Source organism: Plectropomus leopardus, chromosome 20, assembly GCF_008729295.1.
Source record: "Plectropomus leopardus isolate mb chromosome 20, YSFRI_Pleo_2.0, whole genome shotgun sequence".
Classification (NCBI taxonomy): Eukaryota; Metazoa; Chordata; class Actinopteri; order Perciformes; family Serranidae; genus Plectropomus; species Plectropomus leopardus.
Window position 1 is genome coordinate 1,178,532 of NC_056482.1, and position 27,860 is coordinate 1,206,391.

Here is a 27,860-nt window from a genome sequence, read left to right on the forward strand (position 1 = left end):
AAAGAGTTTAAAAATTTGAACACTCAAGAAAATTGATGTAGAATCAGGTTTCAAAGCGTTAAATGTGGAGTAGCTGCTCAAACAGGAAGTTCATTTCCATTACGTCTCTGCACAAACATTTTAGAAATTCGCCTCTAAACTATGTACCAAACAGCTACTAAGACAAGATGATAACTGAGCCTGATCACTCACACACCCTGTAAACTAACAGCTGGTGCCATTACAGTGGAAAAATGGTGAGTTTATGATTCAAGCTTTGATTTGAATATTGAAACAAGAAACTTACAAGCTTTCCAACCTGTATTGACTGACAATTGAAATAATAGTTATTTGCAGCCCTATCTTGGTCCGAATGCCTCATGGATGCTTTGTGGTGAATACATATTCGTGAGATTGAGAAGAAATCATACAAAGAAACCCAAATTAACAAAATTATGGAATGTAGCTTTAACTGTGGCCTCATCACACACACACACACACACAAACACACACATTACTGGAATAAGAAGAAGTCAGGAATGACCCATGTGGCCACATCAAACAAAACCGTTGCACTTACAGTTAAAAAGTTTTGAAGCAATTTCCTCCCATGGGTCATGAGTGTATTTATCGAAACTTTCCAACAGACAGCTTTGCATAAGTGTGTGTGTGCGTGTGTGTGTGTCTTTGTCTATGTCCTGTTGTTTGGTGCATTAGCTCAGCAGTTCAAGGTAGGTGACAGGAACTTTGCCCTTTTCGTTCCCCCGTTCTCCAATCAGCCAATCAGGGTCCATTCCTGGTACTGTGTATACTGTAATGAGCTGGAGAAACAAAAACACACAAAAGAGGATATTCTCATATGTGGCATGTATGTTTCTTTCTTTCTTTCTTTTTAACCCAAATTAATCTATTCAAGGGTCCAATATGCAAGTCTTGAAAATTGCAACCAGCTGAAACGACTGCCACTTAAAATTCCTTTCATGTTCCTTGTTTAGGAGGTTTTAACCAGGAGCCGAATTATCCACAGAGGTCTCCTTTTCTCCAAAACAAACAGACCAGGTGATTTAAAATGGTATAAAAACACAAATTAAAGCAGTTTTACATTACAAATTAGGGTTTTCTAAACACAGTTTGGCATGTCATAGACAGGCTGTTAACTTAGCACCTGCTAATGTGTAGTCACCTTTTTTCTCCTCTAACAACTTAAAATCTAGATGTTCAGGAGGTTTTCACAGGGAGCTGAATTATCCAGAGGTCTCTTCCTCTCCAAAACAACTGAACCTGGTGATTTAACCCTTTGAAACCTGGAGCTATATCACTTTTCTCGTGCTGCTTCCAGATGCCTTTCACAACTATTTAAACATTTTCTGATTTGCTAATCTGTGCGATTCCTATCAAAAACATGGAGAAAAAGGCATTAAGCACCTGGCAAGAAATGTTTCACAAATTGCCAGAAATTTGTAGATTTAGAAAACTTTTTACTTTTAACTAATTTCTTGCCAATTTTTGGCTTCGTTCTTCTTTCGTTACTTACTGTCTTCTTCCCATGTTTTTGAAAGAAATCAAGCCAATGTGTTCAGGTTTCAAAAGATTAAACTGGTGAAAAGACCGCATAAAACAATTTTTACGTGAAAAAATCTGTGTTTTGTCGCAGAGGGGCTGCTAACTACAGTGGCCGATGCAAAGACGTGAAAACACGAAAACGTGAACGGCCCTGTCAAGAGCCAGTGTTTGGTTTGTCCATTCTGGGCTACTGTAGAAACATGACAGTGCAACATGGCAACCTCTGTAGACAAGGACCTGCTCCCAATGTAGAAATACATTTCTTATTTTGACATAAGGAAAACACAAGTATTCTAATTTTCAGATGATTACCACTATTAAAATAAAAAGCTATGCATTTCACATCATGTGGTGACACTACATCACCTCCTTCCTTCCACTCATCAGACTCTTGTTTTGGAATTTTTCTGACCTCAAGGTTTTTGTCTGCATCCTCTCCTTCCTTTTTCTGTCTCTACTTCCTCTACGATGTGACCACACACAGCAGGCAGGACAAGAAATAAGAAGGGCCGGATCACAAGCAATAAGTGGTTAATAATAATAACGGTAAGCAGGCTGACATCATTGTTCCACTAGCTGATAACTGTGACACTTTATTGTCAATGACTCCAATAACTGTGCGTCCATTTACTGGCAACCATGCAGCTTTCCTTCTGATCTGCCTCCTGCAGTATTTGCCAGGTACTGCATAAACAAGGATGTAAACAATACATACTTCCAAAAAACTGGAAGTCACTTGATTTCTGCATAAGGCAGCATCACCCTACATGCAAATGTTTCACAATAAACTTTTTCGAAAAAAACTGGAGGCTAGTTAGCTGATGAACTGTTAGCACATGCTAAAACATGCATGTGACTCTAAGCAACCTGTTCTATAATGGCTTTTTTCTCTTGGCATGTTTTGACTTGGTAAACTGGCTTAATTTCTTTCAGAAACACAGAAAGCAGCTTTAAAAAATGACCCCCCAAACATAGCAAGAAATTAGTAAAAAAAAAATTAAAAAAAAGAAAAAAAGAAAAGACATTACCTGAAAGTAGTCCAAAATAGTAAATTAAAACAACAAAAAGGTGAAATGACCCAGGAAAAAAGAAGCAGAATTCTCATCCCAAATTTCTGGCACTGTCAAAATTTGATCCCAGGCTGTCTTTGATCACACAACTGCGACAACAGCCATCCTTGAACGTCTCACTGTGTGACGTAGGACCACCGATTTAGAGGGCTTTAGTCTGCAGCCTTTACTGACCAAGTGATCACTTGAGGACATTTATTAGACTTCAAGGTGCCACCTGCTACTCAGTAACCATTCACACGCACACATACTCCGATAATGCAGCGTCTGGAGAAATTTGGGGTTCAGAATCTTGCCCAAGGATACTTGGACATGTTAAATGGAGGAGCTTGAAATCCAACCGCAGACCTTACGATTACAGGACAACCCGCTCTACCTCTGAGCCACAGTTGACACTAAAGGTGTCATACAGCTGTTTTCCCATATGCAGTCATACTCTCCAACTACACTTTGATGTGTAAAATTGATTGAGTTCCCCTTTAAAAGCCCCCTGGTCCTGTACAGATGTGCTCACCTAACTCAAGCTCTTCTCAGGACCACGTGGACATGTACAACCGGCACAGTGGTGCTCTGATATGGGCGCTCAGGAATTCCACCCCATTTCAATTCCACTTCAGCTGCTCATGTGGTGAGAAAACAAAACACCAGGTGTACCCACAACATATGTCACATAGCTGTAAAATGAGAAAGTTTGACCAAGCCACTGTGTTGAAAAAAGTCCCCAAAACCTTATAATTACATAAAAAGTTGATTGCAAATATAGTTTTCATTTCCTTGTTTTGTTTTTTTCTTGTATTTTCACTAATTTCTTAATATTCTGTGTCATTTCTTCTTTCTTCATCTCATTGCCTTCTTCCCCCGTTTTTGAAAGACATCAAGCCAGTTTGGTTGCAAAAGGTTAATATCCAATAAACATTTACCGTCACAGCTGAGAGTCATCTAACTGCTTCCTGTTGATGTGTGGACCAGACATTGTTCTTGTGCTGTTCTTGTGTTAGTGTGTGTGTGAGACACAGAATATCCTAATGTACCTCATCAGCCAAGAGGGACAGCTCACTGGCATCATGGGCATCATAATCATACAGGACCTTAGCCTTTCTGTTGCCTGTTCCAGGAAGCTGTGTCTGCTCCATAGCCAGCTTAGTGGGCTTCTGGCTAGACGAGGAGGAGACTGTGGCGCCCGGAGATGATGGTCCAGACAGGAAAGCAGAGGAGACAGGGTCGGGGCAGACAGCAGCAGTGTGGTGTGGGGCGCTGACAGCATTAGCACATCTGTGTCAACATGGGAAGACAATAACAGAGTTAAGCGGATTAAGTTGATTGTTTAAGACCAGCTTGTTTAACTGAGGCTGTTACGATAACTCTGTAAAAAACAAAGCAGCAGTCACAACCAAATGGTGATGGTGTTCCAGGTCAGAGAATGGAAAAATGATTGGATTGCTTGTTTTGGCTTAGGTGTTGTTTTGATACTGAAAACAGATTCAAAAGCCTGACTGCTGTTTGGTGGTGGTGCTTTTACAGATTTATCCAGTGGAAGAAGTACCCGAAAGCCACACTTCTTATCTTTTTACCAGGGAGTTAAAGTTAAGTTAAAGTCACCTTTAGAATATTACTAGACTTCAATCTTAGAAACATTGTAAAGTCCTATAAATGTCCTAAAATTCTAGAAACATCCTAACATCCGAAAGTCCTAGAAATATCCAATAATCTTAGAAATGCCCTAAAATCCTTGAAATGTCCTAAAATGCCAGAAATGTCCTAAAATCCTAGAAACATCATTAGATCCTGGAAATGTCTTATAATCTTAGAAATGCCCTAAAATCCTTGAAATGTCCTAAAATGCCAGAAATGTCCTAAAATCCTAGAAAAATCATTAGATCCTGGAAATGTCTTATAATCTTAGAAATGCCCTAAGATCCTAAATGTCCAAACATTCTAGAACTGTCCTAAAAACCTAGAAATGTCGTAAATTTCTAGTCTTCATGTATCTGATATTTCCTGCGCTTAAGTATCAACAGTCATTTTATTGTATTAAATGTAATTAGTACTGAAAGTAAAAGTACAAGTAAATGCCGATAATTAATATGCCAGCTGTCAGAGGATTATAAAGTTTATTTCTCGTAACATATGCCACTTAGTGTGCATTACACTAGAGGAAAAATTAGGTCTTTTTCACAACTAAAAGAGTAAAATCCAGTTTTTCCCTTCCTTCCTATGGCTTATTCTTCCATCAGTTCCTAACTCCCTCCTTCCTCCATCCTTCCTCCCTATTTTGTAGAAAGTAACTAAAGTCACGTTTAGATGAGAACAGCCTTACCTAATACAAAAAAGTCTTTCCTTTGCATTTAAAAAAAAAAATCCACCTTCATATGATAACATTGTGAAAATGATCCTCATGTACACGGATCCACAAAAACAACCGAAGACACTGTAGTATGCATGCCAGCCCAGTGGTTGATGGTGTAACTTTGTAATGAAATACCACAGAAGAACAGCAATCATCAACGCAAACACGCTCATGAGAACTGACAGCTTTGTCAAAACCGATTTATTATAGATCCATGGTCTAAACGGGCGATGAACTGTAACTTTGATTGACGCTGGATTAAAAAGATTCCAAATTCCTGGAGAATGTTGATTGGCTATTTGTCTGAAACGCAGTGTGCACAAGCAGTGCGACAAGGACGTCACCATTCTTACATGAACTGCACATTGGCAGTTAACACTGCAACAGAGAGGGCAGCGTTTTTTAAAAAATTGCACTCTGGAATCCAGTTTCAAAAGTTTGCATTGTCAGGCCCCTAAAACGCTGTTGTTGTGTGAACAAAAAGCCAAAAGACAACTAAATTTAAACGTTTCATACAAGATCTGTTGCTGTATAAACAGCTCCTAAGATGCTCAGGGGAAATGTAGTAAAGTTAAAATATACATTTTATTTAGAAAATATAGTGGCGTAAAAGGGAAAGTTGACAGAAATATAAAGACCTAAAGTAAAGTACAGATAATCCCAAAAATACTTTAAACACTGTCATAAAGTATTATTATTTGAGCAATGTCCCCTTTCCTCCCACCCTCCACATCTGTCTAAATGATTGCATGACTTATTTTGCCCATTTTTTACGTCATCACTTTGATCAAATCCGTCCACAGACAGACAGATGAACGTATACAGGAAAAGGGCTTTACGCAAAAGAAATGTGTTTAGTGTATTAAACAGACCCAGCATGCTTTGATCAATATGTCTATTCCTTTTTTTCTCAAAGTTTATTTTGACTTCGAGTGACACTTCTTGATGTTTCATAACAAAGAGCAGTGTCATCGGTTCATGCATGTGCTGTTCTTGAAACAAATTCGAGAGCTCCTTGAGCAGAACAAAAGGATTTAGATAAATTCACTGGAACCAGCATGACTTTTTCGTAGATATGTGATAGCACTTGTCTGCCGTTTGGAAACAAACTACGATGTACGAAACAGCTGCTGTGGCCATCTTCAATGAAGATGTTTTGGGGAAACAGTGTAAGCATATTACGCACGTCCAGCCGTGTCAGCTGAGGCAATGTGTTTGCCAAAGCCAACAGTGGCTGGTGTGCAGTTAGTCAGTGGTTATCTCCATTTCTCCAAATCTATAAATGACATTTTTTGGATTTTAGGGCATATCAAGGGTTTTAAGTCAGGCCCACAGTAGTAAAGATTTTTGCCTGTGTTAACACATTTGGTAAACTGTAATATTGTTGAAATAACATTATTTTGTCTTAAAAAAAAAAGTGTAATTAGAGCTGCTAAATAAACAAAAATATTGATTTGATCCTGCAATACGTAGATGTCCCAAAAATCCAATCCATTTTGCAAAAGTGCAAGCAACGAAATTTAAGTGTTACAATGTTACCTTTACAGTATCATTTAAAACATTTCAAACTTTTTTTTACCATGCTACAAAGTCTCATTCCCCTTTGAGTGAGTGAGCTACAAAAGAAATGATCTGCTCTGCCTCTGTCATGTTGCAGATGAAGCTACTGTGTGAATCCTCACTTGTTGAGCTCCCTCTGCAGATCCTGCATGTAGTGATGACACTGGGCGTAGTAAGTGGCCTGAGCCTCCCCAAAATCCTGCAAACAACGCAGGTGGTTGAGCTGAGGGGAGAGAGGACAAGATAAACTAAGTATGAGTGGAAACCCATAAACACAATGATACATACATATCTAAATATGAAACAGTTGGATCAGAATACTCTAATGTCCCCATTTTCATCAAAAAGTCATCATAAATGCTACTAACAACTCTCTCTGGAGTTCACAGTGAGTTAAATGGTGACGTGTTATACATAGGTGGCTGAAGGCTGAGTGCCCAAAACACTACACAAAGAAACTGTACGAACACTGTTATTTAGTGTTTTCTGTTTACGCTTTATGGAATAAAGAAGTATTTTGGTATAGTTGTGCTTGCTGTAAAACACTTTAAATTAAAGCCTAGTCCCAATTAAACGCCCAGTCCCTTTTATTAGCCTGGTGTGGCGACACATTTTGACAAAAAAAGCCCTGTCTCTATTAGACGCTATTAGAAGTTCTTTGGATGTATAAAACCAATTTGTTGGCTCCCTGCGGTAGATAACGTTAGTTAGCTTCTTGGATCATGCATATAATTTGTATATATGTTTAAACTCATGTCAATATGGACATGCTACACACAATGTTAGCTTGGTAAGATTCTCTACAATTCAATCATTCAGTTAATTTGATTGAAACTGTGAGCACCAAAGACGACGGATTGGCATATTAAACAAGAGAGCAAAATAGAGATTAGTAAATGTAGAAGACTATGAACTACATTCATAATTATATATTTAAAATTATTTTATTTTAGATTTTTTTAAGCTTTATTTTCAGGTCATTTCCTGCTTTCCATTTTCTTTTGTTTTACTTTCTCTTTTTTCTTTCTAGGGTTTTTTTTTGGTGCAAATTTTCAGGGAACTTTTGACTCTTGCCTTGGTTTCATTTCTTGATCCTGCATCTGTAGAGGTTCTTTGGATGTGCGTGCCCTCCTACCTTGCTGGAATTTTTTTGATTTTTCACAGATTTCTTGCTAACTTCTGGGTCATCTCTTCTTTTGTTGCTCATTACTTTCTTCCCATGTTTTGAAAAAAAAAAAGGCGATTTATTTAGGTTGAAAGGGTTAAATAAGTTATTTGCCTGTATTTTTCATTTTTGCTGAGTGAATGCTTTGTGTAAAAGACATTAAACCTGTTTCGTACAAGAACTGTTCCCGTGTAAACTGCCCCTAAGTTGTGCCTTTGTGAAATATGTTGTTTTAGAGCCTTGGTGACTGAACTCCTGTGGTTGGCAAGCGAACATTTCATACTTCAGAAAGCCAGGAACATGCTGCTGCCGCATCACACACTAACTCTCCAAACATTTTATTCTTTGCATTGTTCTGTAAACTCAACCTTCAGCCTGCTGACAGACACTTAACTCATACAGTCAGTCTAACTGGCTAAATAGAGCTAATCTTTAATGGGATGATACGTTCAAATCAAATGATGTATTTGTCCCATCGACTTTTACATAACTGCCTGCAATGTTACATTACCTCTACTGCAATGTTACATTAGCTGTACTGCAAAGTTACATTAGCTCGATTGAGAAGTTACATTAGCTCTAGTGCAAAGTTACATTAGTTTCTTTATCTCTGCCATCCCTCCAAGGTTAGCATGACTGCTACTGCAATATTGATGCTGCAAATTTGTGTGTCAAAGTTCACTTAAGTCCAACATAACAAAAATAATGTTTACCCTGGAACCATCTGGAAATCTGTGTAATGTTTTGAATCAGTGCAAAACAATCATTCATGTTGCTCATTTCCTCTGCCATGCTCCTCCTGGCTGGATGCCACGCCAACTCTGACTAATACTTTTTCATTACTGCTGGCTCACACAGGGAGTCTCTTGGGTGGTGTTATGCACTCACATGTGTGCTGCTGATGCCTTCCAGCAGCAGCCTGGTCACTTCCGCCTGTCGGTCAAACTCCGTCTGAGCCACACGCAGCTCGTGCTCTGCCTGCAAGTGGAAATGACAGGACAGGAAGGAAGCATTTAAAGGGCTGCGCAGACACGTGGCACAACAGAGTGCACCCCCCCCCCCACAAACACAGACCGACACACACTGTCCATCAGTGAAGGTACTTACTTTGTCCACTTCCTCACTCAGCAGCTGAGAGAAGCAGCAGGAGAACAGAAAAAAAGCAGTCAGGATCTTTTCTCAGACTCAAACATCAAATGATGCAGACAGTATGAAGATCTATAAGCAATGTCCGGGCTTCAGCCAATCTGAACCTAAGAGGGGAGCTAACAGGGGAAACTCTGCTGAATCTATGAAGCAGCACACAGCATAAGGTGCACGATGACGCAGTTTTCATTTTCACGGTCAGCGCACATCTGTGCATCCTTGGTCACAGGTCAAGAATGCTCAATGTGCTTTGCCTGGAGGGCCACTCTTCCAAAATAACAGGAGGCCAAAGGCCAGTCACAGCAGCCCCGTACAAGTTCTAGAATTTTAGGACATTTCTATGGTTTTAGGAAATTTCTAGGGTTTTAGGATAGTTCTGGGATTTTGTGACAATTCCAGGGTTTTAGGATGTCTCTAGGGTTGTAGGACATTTATAGGATTTTAGGATGTTTCTGGAATTTTAGGACATTTCGGGGATTTTTTAAGATGTTTCTAGGATTTTGGGACAGTTTCTGGGATTTTGGACATTCCTAGGGTTTTTTAGGACGTGTCTAGGGTTTTAGGACATTCATAGGGTTTTGTAACATTTTTTGGATTTTAGGGCATATCTAGGGTTTTAAGTCAGGCTCACAGTAGTAAAGTTTTTTGCCTGTGTTAATACATTTGAGAAACTGTAATATTGTTGAAATAAGCCAATTTTTTGCCTTAAAAAAGTGTAATTAGAGCTGCTAAATAAACAAAAATATTGATTTGACGTTAAGCGTACAGTATACAGGTCCATGTATCATCCATCTATGAAATTATTCAATTCCATCTGACAAAATAAAAAACAAAAAAGGAGTGAAAATGTTAACTTGTTTCTCTGTAAGCCTCTAAACCAAATCTTTACAAAAAGATATCTGCCTTTCTCATTATCTGCTTGAAAGGAAAAATCAAATAAATAAGCAAACAAAAACAAAATAACAAGTCCAGTTTTTGCAGTTGGCTCTGATTACCATACGTCCTGAAATATTTTTCACTGTCATGAGCATCACTCTCCTGGCAGCATGGAGCCGCAGCAGAATGACACCATGAGAAATGAGAAAAATAAATAAATAAAAATAAGGACCTTGGTGTATTTTGACTTGTTATTTTTGAAGTCCTTATTTATTTGATTTTCCTTTCAAGCAGATGATGAGAAAAACAAATGCCTCTTTTAATATTTGGGTTATACAGAAAAACAGACAAAATTTTCACTCATTTTTGTTTTTTAGTTTCCTAGATGGAATTGAAAGAACAGATGATACACAAACCTAGCTCAGTGACGAGTGTGTGTGTGTGTGTGTCAGCTGAACTCCACCTGACTCTCTAGTCAGCAGGTGATGAAAGGTTGGTGTACTGCGCCCCCCTGTGTTTAACATGTTTTATTAAGAGAACGCATCTTTCCCATTGTATAAAAGATATAAGAACATTAGTGTACATGTTTTAGACATTGCATGTGAAAAACAGAATGAATAGAAATTTTTATACAGTGTTCTAATTTATTTATTTTGTACCCCCCCCCCCCCCCCCCCCATTTCTTTTATCCTCTCTTATCTCTGTGCTTTGCTTCTTGCGGTGGGTTACGTATACAATAGATCTCACAAGAATAAACTCTGACAAAGGGGCAAGTGATCATGATGCTAAGGTATCAAACCTCTGGATGTAACACAGGTGCACGTTGCGCAGACATGTTACTCCAGGGTATTAATATGCTAGAAAGTGACTGATGAACTTTATGTGAACAGGACTTTTTCATCAAACTGCCTGGAAAATCAAGAAAAATTGCTAATGATGCTGTTTGTCCTCATTTTCTGTAAACTCACCATTTATTTGTCACTACCTGGCAACATTAAAACTACAGCTGGTAATTTTTATGAGTGGAACTTTGTGACATGTTTGCAGAAATGTTCACTATACTCATAAAGAGGAAAGAAATCATGTCCCTTCTCCTCCTACTGCCTCAATTTTGCTAGAATTGGCCACGGTGCACCAAAAACTACCAACCAGAGCCAAGGAGTCTCTCCCTAGGAGACTCAGCTGTAAATCATGTCAGTCATTGAACTGTGGTCAAACTGACTAACTAGGCCAGGCATAAGCAACTTGCAACTCTGGAGCCACATGCAGCTCTCTTTAGCTCTCTCTTAGCTCCTTGTCAGAAGGCTGATTTCCATTACAGATTTGCACAAAACTTAACCGACATTTTCAAAATGTCAGTAAAACACAACTGTGAGATGACTGTGTTTCCACTGAGTGACGTTCTGTGACTTCTCCTCTGTAGATAACCTTCCAAGAAACACTTGATGCCAGTGTAAAAACTTTTTTTGCAATAAATGGGATTTTTTTTCCACAATTTTCATGTTTCCATTAAGTGTATTTTATATTTGCAATTTCAATTTGCACAATTTGAGATTTAATGGAATCCCGCATAGTGAAACACAAACACCCGCATATTAAAAAACACAAATTGGCACTATGACCCTGAAACCACGTCAGGTGGTACTCCAGGGGGTTGGGGGGGATAACAAGGTCTTGACCACAGAAAACGAAATGACTGGAGACTGACCACTGACTACCACCACAGGTAAACAGCACAAAATAACAAGGTTCTAATCCTAGTTGATTGTTGCTAACAGATGTTTCTGTGCACAACCTTCCTCTGCTCCGATTCACTGGGATCCGTAGCAACATCCCAGCTCTCCCAGCCACTCTGCAACTGGTTCATTACACAGCCAACACAAAGACACACACACTCACAGTCAACAGGCCGCAAACGCTTTGCTACTCTACAACGCTGTCTGACATACAGGGGGGGCTAATCACAGAAGAATTTAAATGGATAAATAAATAATATAAAAAATCCAAATTAAACTGCACAAGTGGTTCAGTCTGAACCTGCATACTTTGAACTGTCAAAATCAAAGAAAGTTTATTCCACTTTCTGTTACTTAATACTTCTGCACCGTTTCTGGTTTGTCACCAGATACTTAAAATAAACAGTTCACATACAAAAATACAGTAATACGACTAACTTAAAAATATGATACAATGTTATAGATTAACCCTTTGAAACCTGAGAAATTTGGAATCAGTAACTTTGTATCTTAAACTAAGGGGGAAAAAAAAGAGGAAAAAACAAAAATAAATTAGTTTTATAATTATTACTATTCTTGTTAAAATAATAATAATTATAATAATAATAATAATAATAATAATAATAATAATAAAAATAATAATAATAGAGAAAATACATTTTTAAATTATTTCATTTAATCATTTTAAATGTAAATTTCTGGTCATGATAACTATAGATTTTCCCCTAATTAAAAAAAAACAACTTAGAATTCTTTCTTCCTCTTTCTCATTTTTCACTTTTTTTTTTTTTTTTTTTTACAAATTTCTTGCATTTTGCGAAATTAGCAACTTAACAAGACATGACCTAAAAATGAGAAATAAGCAACATGTTACAAGACAATTACCTAAAACATTTCAAGAAAAATATTGTCTATCCAGGTTTCAAAGGGTTAAATGACCCAACAGCTCCAACTAAACCAGACAGCATTCAACTTAAACCTTTGGGCTGGTTGTCGGCAATTGATATCTTTGAGGTATTGACCGAAATAACCTAGAACCACATAGTATCAGAACTTCTCTAGTCAAGCCATACTTTTTTTAAAAATTGATTCATAATGACTATTTGTATGATTTTACTTTGATTTAAATTTTACGGAACGTCCCAGCTTGTTGCCAGTTGACGAGGGCAGCTGTAACTTGATTACGTTTTTTAGAGACACATCATAATTTCAGACCGTAACAGGATGGAGTTATCGCGCAGCATATAGCTGTGTCTGATGCATTCAAAATATACAGTTTTTCTCACATTGTTTGTGCGTCAAAAAAAGAATATGAACATTTAGAGTTCAACCAACATAACAATAATTAAACATGCGCAAACATGCTGACATCATATTTATGTTGCAAAGATCATGCAACAGTCTAACTAACTTTCAAACAACAAATCATTCAAAATGTGTAACATGCAAATAACAGTGTAATTCCTATCTTTACTCAAGATTTTCAATTTAAATTAAAACTCCAAACAACCACAGGTAGCCAACATTACAGCCCACTGAGGGTGTTGCTGTAAACTTATTCCAGGTTTAATTTGGATAACTTTATATAGGAATATATATATTTTAAAAAATGTATTTGGCTGTTAAACTCATCTCCACAGATGTTAAAATAAAACCTTTACTTACAGGGAGACGACTACAGAAGAGGCTGAAACTGACAAAATCTAAAATAAATAAATGAAATAAATAAATGAAAACTCACAAAAAATTAAAAAATGAATTAATAAATATGAAAAATGGAAGATAAAATGTGACATTAAAAAAACAGGGGAATTTATACGCAAAATGGGAAATAATACATAAATTAATAAGTGAGTAAATATGAAACTTAATCAACTGATTAATACAATGGAAAATTAAATGGGAAACTAAATATTGTCATGTCATTTTCATTTATTTATTTTTTATATTTTCAGTTTCAGTCCTGCATACGTTAAAGGCAGTCTGTCTACCCTTTGCTTAAAAGCAGCCGCTGCAGCTACAAGAGGCAACAAATCATAGCAGCGTAGCTCTGGCAGAGAAGAGTCATAAAGTCAAATTATGTTCCAAACACACAAAAAGAATTTACAATGGTGGAATTCTACTCAAAAGGGACTCATAAATCATTAGCAAAAATAAATAAATAAAAAATGTTGGTACCCTGTCTTTTGTTTCACTAATAAAAAGAAGAAAAAGAAAGAACAAAAGAAAAAAACATTTTGTTGGTCCATGGGTGTATTGCTAACACTCCACTAATTGTTCTCTTACCGCTGATGCACTGGCAGACAGAACATAATTTCGAGGCCTTGTCTCCTGAAAATCAGGTGCAGCCTACAAACAAGAGCAGGGAGGACATGTTGGCACAGTCATGCAGGCAACAGTCGTTAAGCAGAGAAACAAAAAGACGTTAGCCAGAAGCAAACCAGCATAAAGACATCAGATCAGATGCAGCTGGTGCACAACACTGACATGTTGAAAGCAGCAGGTGGTTCAGAGCAGACAGGAGGTGCTGGTGTGTGATATATGAATTATTCATGACTGTGAATAATTTACCGATTGCTGTTAAAGCAATAAATGGTTGGGAGTCAAATGACATTCTTACCTTGATGGATCCACTGCCTTTTTTATGATCTGAATTATCATCTTATTGCTATTTTGCTTTTTATTAAATATTTTTTACATGTTTTTTTTTCTTTGAACATTGCTCACAGGCTCATTTGATCAATCTAAAGCAGCTGTCAGCCCCCTGCTGTGAGAAGGTCGCCCCCTGCTGGTCTCTATTCTGTACTGATCAGAGACCTCATTGTAGTTTTATTCAGCTGTCTGTAGGCTTCACTTAGGTTTTCTAGTATCACAAGCTTTGAACACTTTTAACCTGGATAGTTCATCACTTGCCGATTTTTTTGGCATGCCACACCACTAGCCATTTTATTTTGAAATAGTTGCAGGACCGTGTTGTTGACAATGCAAGAGCTTGCACGACTTCATAAAAGTGGAATATGTGCTTATAAATGTGGAAATACAGAACTCGTAGCAGCAAGCAGCAGGTGTTGGGGCAACGATGCTACCAGTGTGAACAGCGTGAGCGTGCAACGCAGTGCAGTTCGGCAAGGTTGCTGTCACGCACTGCTCATGCATACAGTGTGTTCCAGGCGTGAGGCAGCCGGCATAGCATCCGACAAGCTTTTATATTCAGTGTTAAGATGCAGGTGTTTTTAGTGCAGACATGCCATTTGAAGAAGTAACCAGATCAGTGCAACACAAGACAAACACAATGACTGCAGAGGTTATTCTGAAGAAAGACAAACATTATGAAGTGACTTAAATATAAATATAGTTAGTTGCTACGTCATCATTGTGCTCCTTGTAGTTTTTGCAGTACCTCCCTTTTTCAGGCGTTTTTTTGTCTTGTACCCAGTAAAAGAAAAGCATAGAACTGCACAGTTGGGTTATAACTCTCGGCAGCTGTGGTATCATGAGAGACCCTTTTATATTACATGGGGACTTTTTTAATAATATTAACATTGTAAAAACTGTAACAGAGAATCTTAAGAAAAATTTAATTTGTTTATCTGACTTCTGTTAAAGCTGCAGAATACAATCATTTTACATTAACAAAGGATTAAAGGGCTGCATGTAAAATAAAGATGGTTGCTCAGATTTAAGAGGCATACCACCTGCTGTGCAGTTCCTCTCACTGTGTGAGACACTGTGTTCAGCAGGCAGCTATCTTCTGACAAAAAGCTCTGATAAGGTTAATGTACTCTACCTGCCAGCACTAAGCAGCTCACTAACAAAGTAAGTGAAAAGCTGATGAACCTAGTGGAGCATTTAGCAGCTGAAAAGACAAATTTCTTAACTCAGGAGTTGGTGGAGAGCAAAACAGAACCAATATTGGCCTGGATTTATCAGTTTATATTCCTGTGTGTCTGCTAGATTTATGAATAGGCAATGTTTGTTGCATGGTTAACATGATTGCAGCAACAACATTAAATATAGATACAACCCAACTGCCAGAAAAGAATGCTGGCATTGTATGTTTCTGCAGAGCCAAGTTCGCTACATTTATACTACACACAGTATAAACAGTGGAACTTTGCATTTCAAAAGATCCTGTTTAGACTTAAAATACAGAGTACTGGGGGCACAATTCCCGCTGGGAAAAACACCAGCCCATGTTTGGTGCCTAAAAAGCTGCTGGGAACACAGATGACTTACTAAAAAACTGTCAGATTTGTTGTTTGTTGGTCTTGAGCAATGTCCTGCCGCTTAGCAGGCTTCACACCTGAGTGACACACCATCCACCATCACCTCCACCTCCTGATGACATGATGAAGGTCAGCTCAGATACTATGTCACTTAACACTGATACGATACAGACAAAACAAGCAAACCTAATGTTTTTGGGGCTTGCAGAAACGTACAATGCCGACTTTTTCATTGAGTGATGGGAGACAATATGTCAGTCAGTTCACTTACATGCAGTTAGGCAAGCTACGGTCATAGCTTGATTAAGCCATTTAAGTGGACTACTGTTCTTGTCCCAGTAGAAAAGGCGAATCAATTTATTGATGAAAGTATATGTCCAACTCCATCACAGCAGAGTTGCAATAAACCTGTATTACAGTCAGCGCTACAGACCGCATCAAAATCGTAACTGTTCATTTACAATAACTTTGGGGTGGAAAACTGCCACATCATGTGCATATAATGAAGAGGCACTAAGCAAACTCTGCCTTCACTGATTAGTTTTAAGCCAGCTTAAAAAGTCAATATCCATATATATATTTATATTTAGAATATTTTCACTGCTTTACTTTGCTGTAAGACAGCCCTTACTGATGGAGATTTGAAACTGTTATATAAAAACCACCAGACGTTGAGAAAAATTTTACAATGAATGGTGGAGCTGCTGCTCTGCCGCTGCCTCCATCAGCTGTTGTGGAAGCTAAAGAGGAGACAAGATTCAAATATGGTGAACACTCAAAAATGATACTGATTTTTTTTAGGTGTCTAAAATATGTTTTGCTGTGGCCCTGTCCACAGCAGGACATCTACTTTATGTATCTAAGGAGGGGGTAGCTGAAATTAAACTTTTTATTTAAATAAATATAAAATACTACCTTTTCAAGTTGTATGTCCCTAACCTAAGCAAAAATTAAAAACCCTCTTCATGTTTGAAGTTCTTTAGTGCCTTATCCTTTTTGCGCCCCTTCCGATAAATAACAAGTAGTCCCTATCCCTAACCAAAGAAAGAGGCTGGCGCTGCAACAAAGAGCACGTCAGATTTCCAATTTTAAAAAAAAATCGAATTTGTCCGATTTCAGTTGGATTAACATGTTTACGTGTATTTTAAAGGTCCAGTTTTAGTCGGACTTAGATAATATTTCCAACATCATGTAAGCGTACTGAGTGTTGTGTTAAGAACTTTTCCTGCTGCCCCAGGAAGACAAAAGAATTCAATACTTCTTTAAGAGATGACAGATTTTTAAGTACAAGTGGATGTTTTAGTGCCACCACCTGGAGGTTCAGTTTGATCAGTGTTGCCTGAGAGGTGGGAGACTATAGACTATGTGCACAGTTTTGTTGCAGCGGGTCTAATGATTACTGTAGTTCAAAACAGAAGTGAGGAAGAGGAAGGAGAATATCAGCAGTAAAAACAAAGTAACATTATGAATTTTTTTACTTACTGCTGCTTTGGCCTCTGCCTGCTTGGCTTTTTTCAGGCGTGCTTTGCAGATGTCAAGATCCAGCCGTCGATTCTCCAGAAGCCGTCTCTCTTTCTGCAGAGGACAGGAGGGATCCAATCAGAAAGTGAAGATTTGATGCAGGGAACAAACTCTGCAACACCACGTTTCTATTCAGCTGACAATGAATCAAAGCAGCCAGCTCTGTATATGATGACTCTCCACAGAAAACTGCACAAAATCAGTTTTAGTGCACTAGTGTTGGTGTTTGTTCATCAAGTGGCAACTTCTGAGGCTTTAAAATGGAACCAACACAAAAACTGCAGTTCCTCTAATGGCCAACAGAGGCTGGCTCCAAGAGTGAGTCAGTCTCCTCAGACCCCCATGTTAAAATGCCATACTTAACAGCAGAAATAAACATGTTTACAGCCTGAAACAAAACAACTGTTTTGGTCTCTATTGCTAATTTTAACATTCATGACAACTGTGCGGGGGGTTAATTTTAATATAACTCACCTATTTACATTTGAGTAAGGCTTGAAGTAATGCATTATTAACAATGTTGGTTGGGTAATATAAACATGACCTAACCCCAGAGACACCAGGTATAGTCTTTTGTTTTACTAGTTTAAGCCTGTTTTTTTATCTTGTAAAAATACTATGAGCATTCCCAGCTAGCAGGGAACGTTCCCACATCATTGGCTAACGTTACCTATAAGGTGTAACAATGTTTTAAAAAAATATAATAATATTTAATCTAATGTTCAAAGAACCTTTTAAGGATTTTTGTTTTTTCAAAACAGGAGTACATGAGAACGAAGGAAGAACAAAGTAACATTCGTAGCATGTTATTGAGGCCTGAGATTAGAGACCATTTTTCATGAAAATGTAATATAATATGTTAACAAAAAAAAATTATGATTATAGAGAATGTTACCCTAACTTTAAAAAGAACATTCTGGGAACTAAAGAAAACATGCTGCTGAAAATGTTACTAAAACATTGCATTGTACCATTCTTAGAACATTTTTAGAACTAAAAATTGCTATCTGGGTTATTACAGTTAAGCATAGCTGTAAATGCAGCATGCTAAGCGAGCTAGCAGCTAGCATTAGGGTTAGGGTTTTTAGTTAGGAGGTTTAGGGGGACGAGCTGAGCTCGATGGCCCAGTGAGTGGCTGACCCAGACACTCCCTGTCTTTTGTTTGTTTCGCCCAGGATCTCCAAACCCTTTTTGTTTCTTCATTTAGTGTGAGTATGTTCTCATTTACAATTAGAAATAAACTTTATTGGTCTTTTTCTCCCTGCAGAAGTGTGTGCCACATCTTTTAAATGTTCAGTGTCTCACCTAGCCTTTGTTTGTCTAGAGTGGCTGTAACAGTCTTACTGATATGGTCCTCCAGTCTCCCTCCAGGAAGTTGCGTAGAGGAGTGAGGAAGGTGGCCGCCGAGGTTTGCAGGAGCTCGCGCTCGGCTCCTCCCAGTCTCTTCTGGTACTCTCCCACTGTGATCAGGGTGCTGCCTACAAATACACGCATGCAAACAGCACACATATTACGGATCAGACTGAACACACTGATCAATCAGCTACTTCATTATTATCGCTAATAGACGGAAAGCTGCCTCAGGAAAGCATCTCCTGCCCTCAAGTACTTCATGAGAACAAGCAAAGTCTCATCTGATGCAACATTCAGCGTTAGTATGGGCCCACTGACCGTATGGCGTTGCTGGACCAAATTCATTGGCGGCTTCCAGCATGTACTGGCCCAGCAGCTCAGGGTTAGTGGTCCTCGAGGGAAGCTTCTTATCCAGCTTGTCATAGATGAACTCCTCTATTCGAGCGCCTGGAGAACAGGTCAGAGGAGACGTTTGGTTGTGTCCATTCGAGTTTTAATTAACCTTATTTCTATACTTTAATAATAATCTCAACCCCTTGAAACCTGAGCAAAATGAGCATGATTTCTTGCAAAAACATGGGAAGAAGGCAATGAGCAACAAAAAAAGAAACAACCCAAAAATATGCAAGAAATTAGTAAAAAATAACAAAAGGTTAAAAAAAAACCAAAAAACTACAAAATAAACAAAAACAACGAAATGACCTGGAAAATAATACTGAATATAATAATATGCGATTATGATCATTATAAATATAGGTCTTCCCTAGCTTTTTTCCCTACACATTTTCCCCTAGCTCTTTAAACAATGAGCAACAATTTTTTTAAATCTACTAATTTCTTGCTATTTCAATGGGTTAAGACAGTTCCTCAAATTCTGGAAAAATTATAACTTTTTGGGGGAAAACTGCTAAATCAGCTACTAACATTTTATTTGCAATATTCTCAAATTTACATTTGTTTTTTTCCCAGTTTCTCAAGTACTGCTGCATACAGGAATATGTACACATATTTCAAATTTTCAGTGCTGAGCCAAACTGCATAAGACACAAATATAGAGAGTGAACATCATCTTGGAGCATCAAATGAGCACTGAGCTTCAGTTTTTATGATGATAACCAAACACATTTGCTTTAATGAAGCCTGATAACATCAATGAGCTGAAGGTGACAGTCACCTATTCCGGGTCACTATGTTGGTTCACATGTCCTTTCTGGTTCCATCATTGAGCAGTGACTGATGCTCCAGGCAGCAACAATAAACCTTCCTTGTATTTCTGTAAGCTGTTTTGAGATTAAATTTCTTGCACATGTTGGCTGCCAGGCGTCTGTTAAAGCTGGCACGCTGCTAATATGACTCATTTGTGCAGCTACTTCATATCTGTTATCTACAGTACTGCATCTCGGATTTTTTGGAATGATTCCTGTAATGTAGCATGCTAATGATATCCCCAGCAAATAGAGGCAAAGTGCATTAGCACAGAACACCATATGCTTAACTAATTACTGTTTGCTTAATTAAAGTGATTGAAAGTAATTTGTGTGATTCTGTCCACCTCTGTTGTGAAATAATGGATGAATCCACCAAGCGTCACCCGTTCATTGGTGGACTCTTATTTTGAAGCCTCGAGTTTGGCATTTTTTGCCATTGCCATCTTGGTTTTTTGGAGTCAGACGTGAGCATAACTGGGCGAGTGTGTGGAGCTGTAGAGGAGCGAGGAGAGATCTGGCTAAGAACCTGAGGGCATAGCGCATGCCCACCTATATGGGCAAGCAAATACCCCCTTTTCCACCAAAATTAGGGCATGCATTTTCAAATACGGGTTAACCCATTCAAAAAAAGACTATAGACTTTCCTATTGCCAGTAGTGCAGAGCTGTGTACACAACTCCGCAGCAGACAAGCACGCCGTTGTGTGCGTTTTTTTTGTTTTCTTTTTTTTGTGCTGTGTCAGTTCAACATCACAGGCAGGCAGGAGAACAGGTAAAAAGTAGAAAGCAGCAGGAACAGAGGTCTGTGAAACTTAATGTGGTTCCTTCTCTTTATACATCTCTTATTCAGTCTCTCTTTCAAACTCGGTGCAGGCTCATTTGGATCAGTGTTTTAGCGCTGCTTAGGAGGAGGCAGAGGATATTTAGTGGTGGCGCTTCACTTATGTCCAGCCGGTTAAGGAGGTGCTGTGTTTCCATCAATGCCAATCAGAGTCTAAGGTGATAAAAACCCCTGACTGCTGCAGAGTCATTTGACCCGGCTGTGAATACCGGCTGTACACTTACAAGTCAGCTTCCATGATTCCAGGTAAATTTTATACCTCAGAAAAACTGCTTTGTGTTGTGTTTTAAATACAACCAAACACTTATCGAGTAACAGGTCATTTTCAGGCGGCCAAAATGTGACTTTCATGAACTAAAAACACAGTGGCACCGTGTTCATTCTATCCATAGAGTGCTACCTGCTTCCTTTCGGCGCCTGTGTTGAGCAATGGGACTGTTCACACTGGACGCGCCATGGCCCCATGGCTCACAATCTGAAGCAACAATTTTGGTGTCTGGTCTATTTTTTATGCACGTGAATCTGGCTGGAAAACACACTAATAAGGTATGAACAATATAAAGGCTATATTAGATATGATACAAGTAAGCTTATTATGATAAATGATAAAATGTGCATCCAATGCTCCAGCAACTCACTTCTGATGTTCATGATGCCGACAGCTATTTGAGCCTCTATCATTCTTACTATTACTGTACCAGCTTTTATTTGAGGATTTACCTCTGAGAGCAGCGCTGGCCATATCCAATCAAATAAGTGCTTCCAGGCATCTTCCTGCTTGGGAGGTCATTAGTAATTCAACCCCTGTTTCTGTCCTCACAGTCTGTCCACTCACTTCACAGCAGACTGTCTCCTCTCTGAGTGTGTGCTCACTCTGCTCTCAACATGTGGTACTATCTATCTGATTCACACTGGGAATGAAAGCATGCAGCCATACTGTAGGTCTGTGTATACTACATTCTGCACTCATTCATGTAGAGGAAGCTATAGTTAGTAATCACACAGCACCCTGGGAAATGACTTACCGGTGTGGTCAACTGGAGCATGGAGGGTTAGAAAATACACACAGTTAGACATGACTGCCAAGGTCCATCCTGCTGTTCTATCCAGTCTAGGTCTACAACAGATTAATGAATGACTATGAGAACCTAGAAGTGTGATTTCAAAGTTGCTTAGTAATAAAATTGTGTTGCTGAGCTAAAGCAGCACAATTACAATATGACATTTAAGTTCAAGTTCTTTAAAACTGCAGCACAGACAGCAGCCAAGTTACACAGATAATTCCTCAACAAATTTGAAAGAACAATGTGTAAGCTTTAGGGGGGGTTTAGTGACATCTAAGGGTGAAGACTGCAAACTGCAACCAGCTGAAATTTCCAGTTAGAATTTCTTCAGTGTTCATGGTTAGGAGGTTTTTACCAGGAGCTGAATTATCTGCGGAGGTTGCCTCATCTCTAAAACAAAGAGACCAGCTGATTTAAAACCTTAAATAAAGCACTTTCACATACATTTTTTTCATCTGTGTTTTACAAATGCTGCTGGTCACAGAGAGGCTTTTAACAATGGTGGCTGATGCAAAAACACGAGTGGCCCTATATAAAGACAGGGTTTGGTTTGTCCATTCTGGGCCACTGTAGAAATACTGCAGTGCCACGCCCTAATAGATATCAACAGCTAATTCTAAAGTAACAAAAATATAACAATTCTTATTTGCAACTGATTATACACATAAGAGAACACACTCATTGTATCATGTTCCATTTTTCCAATATATCCCCTGAAATCCTACCCACTGGACCTTCCACAATGAAAAAGTTTTTGGCTCCTAATAGTTTGAAATATATGTTTCGAACAATGTTTATGGAGTCCCGGAGCAATGAAAATGAAAAAACGCATTTAATTTATTCTACAATCAATTTAAAATTTAAGAGTTACTTTTAAAACATATGTTATTATTTTTATTCAATCTGACTTTGAATTTGAATTCAGGATTTTCTTGACTAAGCAGATATACATAAATGTCATTTGTTTCTTCTGGGACTCCATATAAGGACATCTAACATGTATTTAGGAGGCAGCATGTCTTTTTGTTCCTCTCTTACTTGGGTTGGGCTGCAGGAGCACCTCTGTTTGTCTCAAGATCTTCTCAGTCCAGTTCTTGGTGCAGTCAGCCCGAGTAATCAGGTTCTCTAAGTGTGGATCCAGCTCCGTCTTCTCAGCCTGGCCCAGCTTCTCCTCTGTGAACTGGGAGACACAGTGGAGATCCTGAGTGTCCATCGTGTAACTTCAAGATATGTACACATATTTATAAGTGAATGAAAGAATAGTGTCTGAGCTTCAAGCTTTAAGAAATTTAAAGAAAAAAAATTATGATATTGTAGACATTAAATAAACTGAGCTCTGAGCTGTATTTATATGTATACATTTCCAACTATTTTAATAAAGAATTAAGTCTTTTTTGTATTTTCTTTTAAAATAATTTTATAATTTTGAGTTTTGGGGGGTGTTATTTTCATTTTTGTTGGTAATTAAATGATTTTGAGGTTTGGAAGTGTTTTTTCTTTTATATAACATTGAGGTTCCTTGGAGGTGATTTTTTTGTAATAACATAGGTGTTTGGAGTGAATTTCATCTTTTTTTTTATAGAATTTTGGATTTTTTTTTGCAGGGTGTTCTTTTTCATTTATTTATTTTGAAGATTTTTGTGTACTGTGTACTTTTGTTTTTCATACTGATTATACATACTTACTTTAATTAAGTACCTTCTTCGATGTGGGACTTTTACTTGTAACAGAGTATTTTCACAGGGTGGAATTAGTGCTTTAATTTAAGTAAAGGATCTGAACCTTTCTTCCACTACTGCAGACTACTGATACTGTGCAGACACTGTGCATCTACAGAGCCTTAATAACGAGCATGCATTCATATGTGCATGCAAAACGTTTATTGGCTGATTAATAGCTCTTTATTCTCACCAACTGCAATATCCAGATATGAATATTGCAGTAAATTATGAAAATGCCTACTTTGGCTGCAAACTTTGTGATTTATGACTTGTGCTGTTTGACTTCTTTGACCGTCTTTGCTGGTTGCCAGGTCTGACTGGCAGAACGCAGCAGCCAGCTGGACACAGAGATGACGGAGAAAAATATCACCATCACTTGGTGATATGACAGCAGGCAGAAACCCTGACTGACAGCAGCTCGATGAATGAGATCCAACGAGCTGTCACATCTTCTCAGGTCTGGAAAATAGCATTCAGAAGGGACTGCGGGAGACAGACAGACAGTTACAGGCTGGATCAGCAGGTCTGACATTCACTGAGGAGTAATTAGATTAATTAACCTTTTACTACCGACTGTCCAGTCCTCTGGGACACAAACACTTTGCAGAACTTCACTCACTGACAGAATAATTAAAAAAGTTACATGAATGTAACTTGTAAAAACAGATTTCATGCTTGTCTTTTCTGTCCCTGTGGTCATTTAAAAAAGAATAATCCAGCTACACACAAGAGTTAAAAACTGAAACCTTTGAACCTACCAAACTTAAAATCAGCGATACTCAACCTGCTTTGCTTGAGGGCCACTTTTGCAAAATGAGGAGGCCAGGGGCCAGTCGCAGAACATGTTTCTAGGATTTTAGGATGTTTCTCAGGTTTGAGCACAATTCTAGAATATTAGGGACATTCCTAGGAATTTAGGACATTTCTCAGATATTTCAGACATTTTTCAAATTTTAGGATGTTTCTATGACTTTGGGACGTTTTCAGGATTTTAGCACATTTCTAGAATTTTAAGACATTTCTAGAATTTTAGGACATTTCTCTGATATGTCAGACATTTTTCAGATTTTAGGACGTTTTCGGATTTTAGGACATTTCTAGGATTTTAGACATTTCTAGGATTTTAGGACATTTCTCAGATATTTCAGATATTTTTCAGATTTTAGGACCTTTCTGTGATTTTAGGACGTTTACAGGATTTTAGATCATTTCTAGGATCCAAGAACATTTCTGAGATATTTAAGGCTTTTTTAAGATTTGAGTATGTTTTCAGGGTTAGGATTTTAGGACATTAGGTGCTGAGCTAGGACCTCTGTCGGGAGGTGCAGGGGATCCTTCACTGGCACCTTTTTTGGAATAAACAAGCTCTATTTTGATGCTGTTTTATGTACACTGGCACCTTATGGATGAATGTCCCCCCGAATTTTGGCACATACACACTTTGCTGAAACCGCACCATGGAGTACACTGACATTACTATAGCAAGGTGTTAAAGAGTTAAACCACAAAACTCTGCAGAACCAACATTTTCAGCTGCTGTTAAAGTGCTCTTTAAAGGCAAACGAATATAAATTTTAAAAAAATGATTCAAAGAGCATGGGAAAGGCTCAACATGGGCCCACAGCTCTATTTTGCTCCCGAGCCCCCTGTCAGGTTTATCCTCCTCTGGCTCATTCCGTTGGCTGGTTGTATGGACAAATAAATGACGGTAAATATCATTAACCACTGTTGTAATTGTTCATTGCATTCCAGGATTTATTCTATGCCGAGCTGTCATCTGTTCCTTTTCGTCCCTCAGAATGTCTTGCCTACTTCCTCTGCAGTCAGCGGTTTCCTGTGTTTCCAACAATGCTTTTGGACAACCTCCAGAAAAGCGACCTGAAGTTGTTGCATTCACGGAACCATTCAGTCAAACAGCAGAATGTGTTCAGAAACAAGGCTACAACAGTTAATGAACACTTGTTAGCAAACACTGAAGCTGTCACAGTGCTGGATCTTGATGTTTTTTGGTTGTATGAATTCAAATGAAAAATTACCAACCATTTATGCTTCATACACAAGTAAAACATCAACACCAGTGTGTGAGCTTTGAGAGATGATTTGAGCACAAACGTTTTCTGGATTAAACATTCCCGGGAATGAGCAGTTAGTAACTGTCAGTTATTATGGGATTGTATTTCATGTCCACACAGGTCTTGTTTCAGATTTGACCAATGTGTTTAAAACTGTCAAAATAGTGCCACATTTATTTAACCCTTCAAATCTTGATTGATACTTGTGCTGCATTCAGACACATTGCAGACATATTTAAAGCAAATTTGTAGGAATTGATACTGATATTGATAATGCTGATAAGGTTAATTTAAAATAAAATAAAAAAAAATCAGTCATTTAGAAAATTGTTTCTTTATAAGTACGGATAAAATGTCCAGAAAAAATGTTAACAGTTTATCACAATTATTATTATTATTATCATCATTATTATGTTACAATATTATTTCACCCCCAGCCATTTTTTGGCCAATTTTCAGGTAATTTTCTTGTACCTTTCACAAGGCTAATTTCTTGCAGATTTTGGGGTCATTTCTTTTCATTGCCATCTTCCCGTGTTTAAAATAAATTTGAGTCACTTTGCTCAGATTTCAAAGGGTTAATGGAGGCTGCCAGATATATGCTCTTCCAAGAATTCCCGTATAAAATACTTTTACAGCTTGCCTAAATATCGGCAGTAATTGATTGATGATACAACAGCTTTTAAGATTGTTTATTCATCAATAGGCTATTGAAATACATTCGGCATACAAAGTGTCCCAAAAAAAACCTAAATTTAAGAGGAAATTTAGGATTTAGTAGCTATGGGATTTACTGTGCGCTTCCTCCGTGGATGTGTTTTGAATGGAAGTGCCCGCATAGAGCCAAGTGAAAACTGATAATAAAAATCGATCATTAATTGAAATAACTGCTTCTTGGTTAGATACATGGATGCCGAACGTCTTGCTGAGCATAACTGATTCGTGAATGGGAGTGGTTTTGATTGTACTGGTTGTGGGAAGCTCGTAATACAGAAGAATGTTTAAATTGCCAATAGTTTGAAGGGGATTTGGTGTCAGGTTTCATCCGATACATAGGTTTTTGATTCAATTGCGGCAGGCAGGCATTAATAACATTAAATATATTTCACAACTAAGAGCCCCATGTCTCTGCATATGTTCCCCGCAGAAGCTCGTCCTGTTGTTGACTCGGAGGGGCGCAGAGTCTGCTGGTGTCACATGGGTAATGCACTCGATCACAGCCATCAATAATGGATCGAGGCTTGACAAACCTTTATCGGCTTACAGCGCAGGCCCTGCTCATCGAAATACACGACAGAGCAAAAGCTGAATTCATCTGCACAGTTATTATTTCAAACACCAGAATCTGCTATGTGAGCGTTACAGAAATAGTGCGCAACGGCCCCCGCGGCTATTTTTCATCCGTGCAGACTGCAGGTTCACTGTGACGGTAAATCAATCCGCAGATTACCGGAGGCTACTCGCGCGACTACACGGTGACAGCACAGTTTACCTGCACAGCCCGGGTGAAGAAGACCCCTGCTCCAGAAGCCAGTTTCTTGACGTTGAAATCCATGGTGCCGCGCGGTGCTGAGCATGCAGGCAGAGCTGCAGTGTTTCCCCGCAGAGGGAAGTCTCCGGATCGGCTCTGATGATTGAGCCGCAGACGCACGACTCGAGCTGTAATCCGCTTCAGGACGATCGGAAATCTGCTCTCCGCCCTGCGTTTAAAGAGACCACAACACCGGTGTAACATCGAGTACTGTTTCCGCGTCCATATGTGTCCCCCGTCTAAACCCGACCCAAACCCTTAGTTTTTTATGGTTTGATACTTAAAGCACGTATCACTTTATGGTTTTATTATGAACCTGTGTTTTAATAACGTTAGCACTTTTTGTTTTACTTGAAACGCTAACATAACTCTATTTTAATGTTATTATATCTGGGGTTTTTCTTAATATCTTTTATGAATATCTTTTTATGTCTTGTTTTGTATTTTTATTTTTTAAATATATTTTGTTATTCCCTCTTCTATTTTATTTTATTTCACCCCCACTCCCTCTTTTTATGAAATATTAGTTTCACACTTTTACATTATATGTTATATTTCATATTGTTCAAACTGTGATTTTAACACTAGAACTTCAATTAAATGCACCCAAACACTGGTAAATCCCAGGAGCTATGTAACTGATCCTTCCTCTGCCCCTCCTGTGCATGTGGACCAAATCCTTATTTTATTTATTTTATTAAAAAACATATATGGTTTTTGTAGGGACCACCGAACATTATTTTTTTACTCACCTAGTTCTTGTGCACTCTCTCTGTGCCCCTACCAAACCTGACCACTGAGGTGGGAAGTATGCATTACTGGGTGAAGCACTATTTGACGGGGGAGCACACTTCAACACAACACCAGCAGTCAGTCACGACT

The 27,860-nt window shown here is 38.4% G+C and overlaps 1 protein-coding gene across 6 annotated transcripts; it reads right to left on the minus strand.

Moving 5' to 3' along the window:
- Window positions 1–22: 22 nt before the first annotated feature.
- On the minus strand, window positions 23–27,101 carry LOC121960236 (endophilin-B2-like). Of its 6 annotated transcripts, XM_042509869.1 has the most exons (12): window positions 26,940–27,101; window positions 22,693–22,834; window positions 21,616–21,627; window positions 18,861–18,989; window positions 18,534–18,667; window positions 17,151–17,243; window positions 13,729–13,791; window positions 8,792–8,815; window positions 8,573–8,662; window positions 6,642–6,742; window positions 3,644–3,884; window positions 23–800 (listed from the first exon to the last, which is right to left on the minus strand). In XM_042509869.1, exons 1-12 carry the CDS (start codon window positions 27,000–27,002, stop codon window positions 693–695), a joined length of 1,200 nt encoding a protein of 399 aa, XP_042365803.1. In that variant the 5' UTR covers window positions 27,003–27,101; the 3' UTR covers window positions 23–692. The 6 variants fall into 6 exon arrangements, with proteins under 6 accessions (XP_042365803.1, XP_042365805.1, XP_042365806.1 ...); XM_042509871.1 differs by lacking the exon at window positions 21,616–21,627; XM_042509872.1 differs by lacking the exon at window positions 13,729–13,791 and having other exon boundaries at window positions 24–800.
- Between the last annotated feature and the right edge of the window lie 759 nt (window positions 27,102–27,860).

Coding starts and splice junctions, on each gene's coding strand:
- LOC121960236 (XM_042509869.1), bottom strand. CDS start 27,002: ATGGATTTCAACGTCAAGAAACTGGCTTCTGGAGCAGGGGTCTTCTTC. Junction 13,792..17,150: donor AGGCAGAGGCCAAAGCAGCA/GTAAGTAAAAAA, acceptor TCTTGTTTGTAG/GCTGCACCTGATTTTCAGGA. Junction 8,663..8,791: donor TGAGTGAGGAAGTGGACAAA/GTAAGTACCTTC, acceptor TTCCACTTGCAG/GCAGAGCACGAGCTGCGTGT.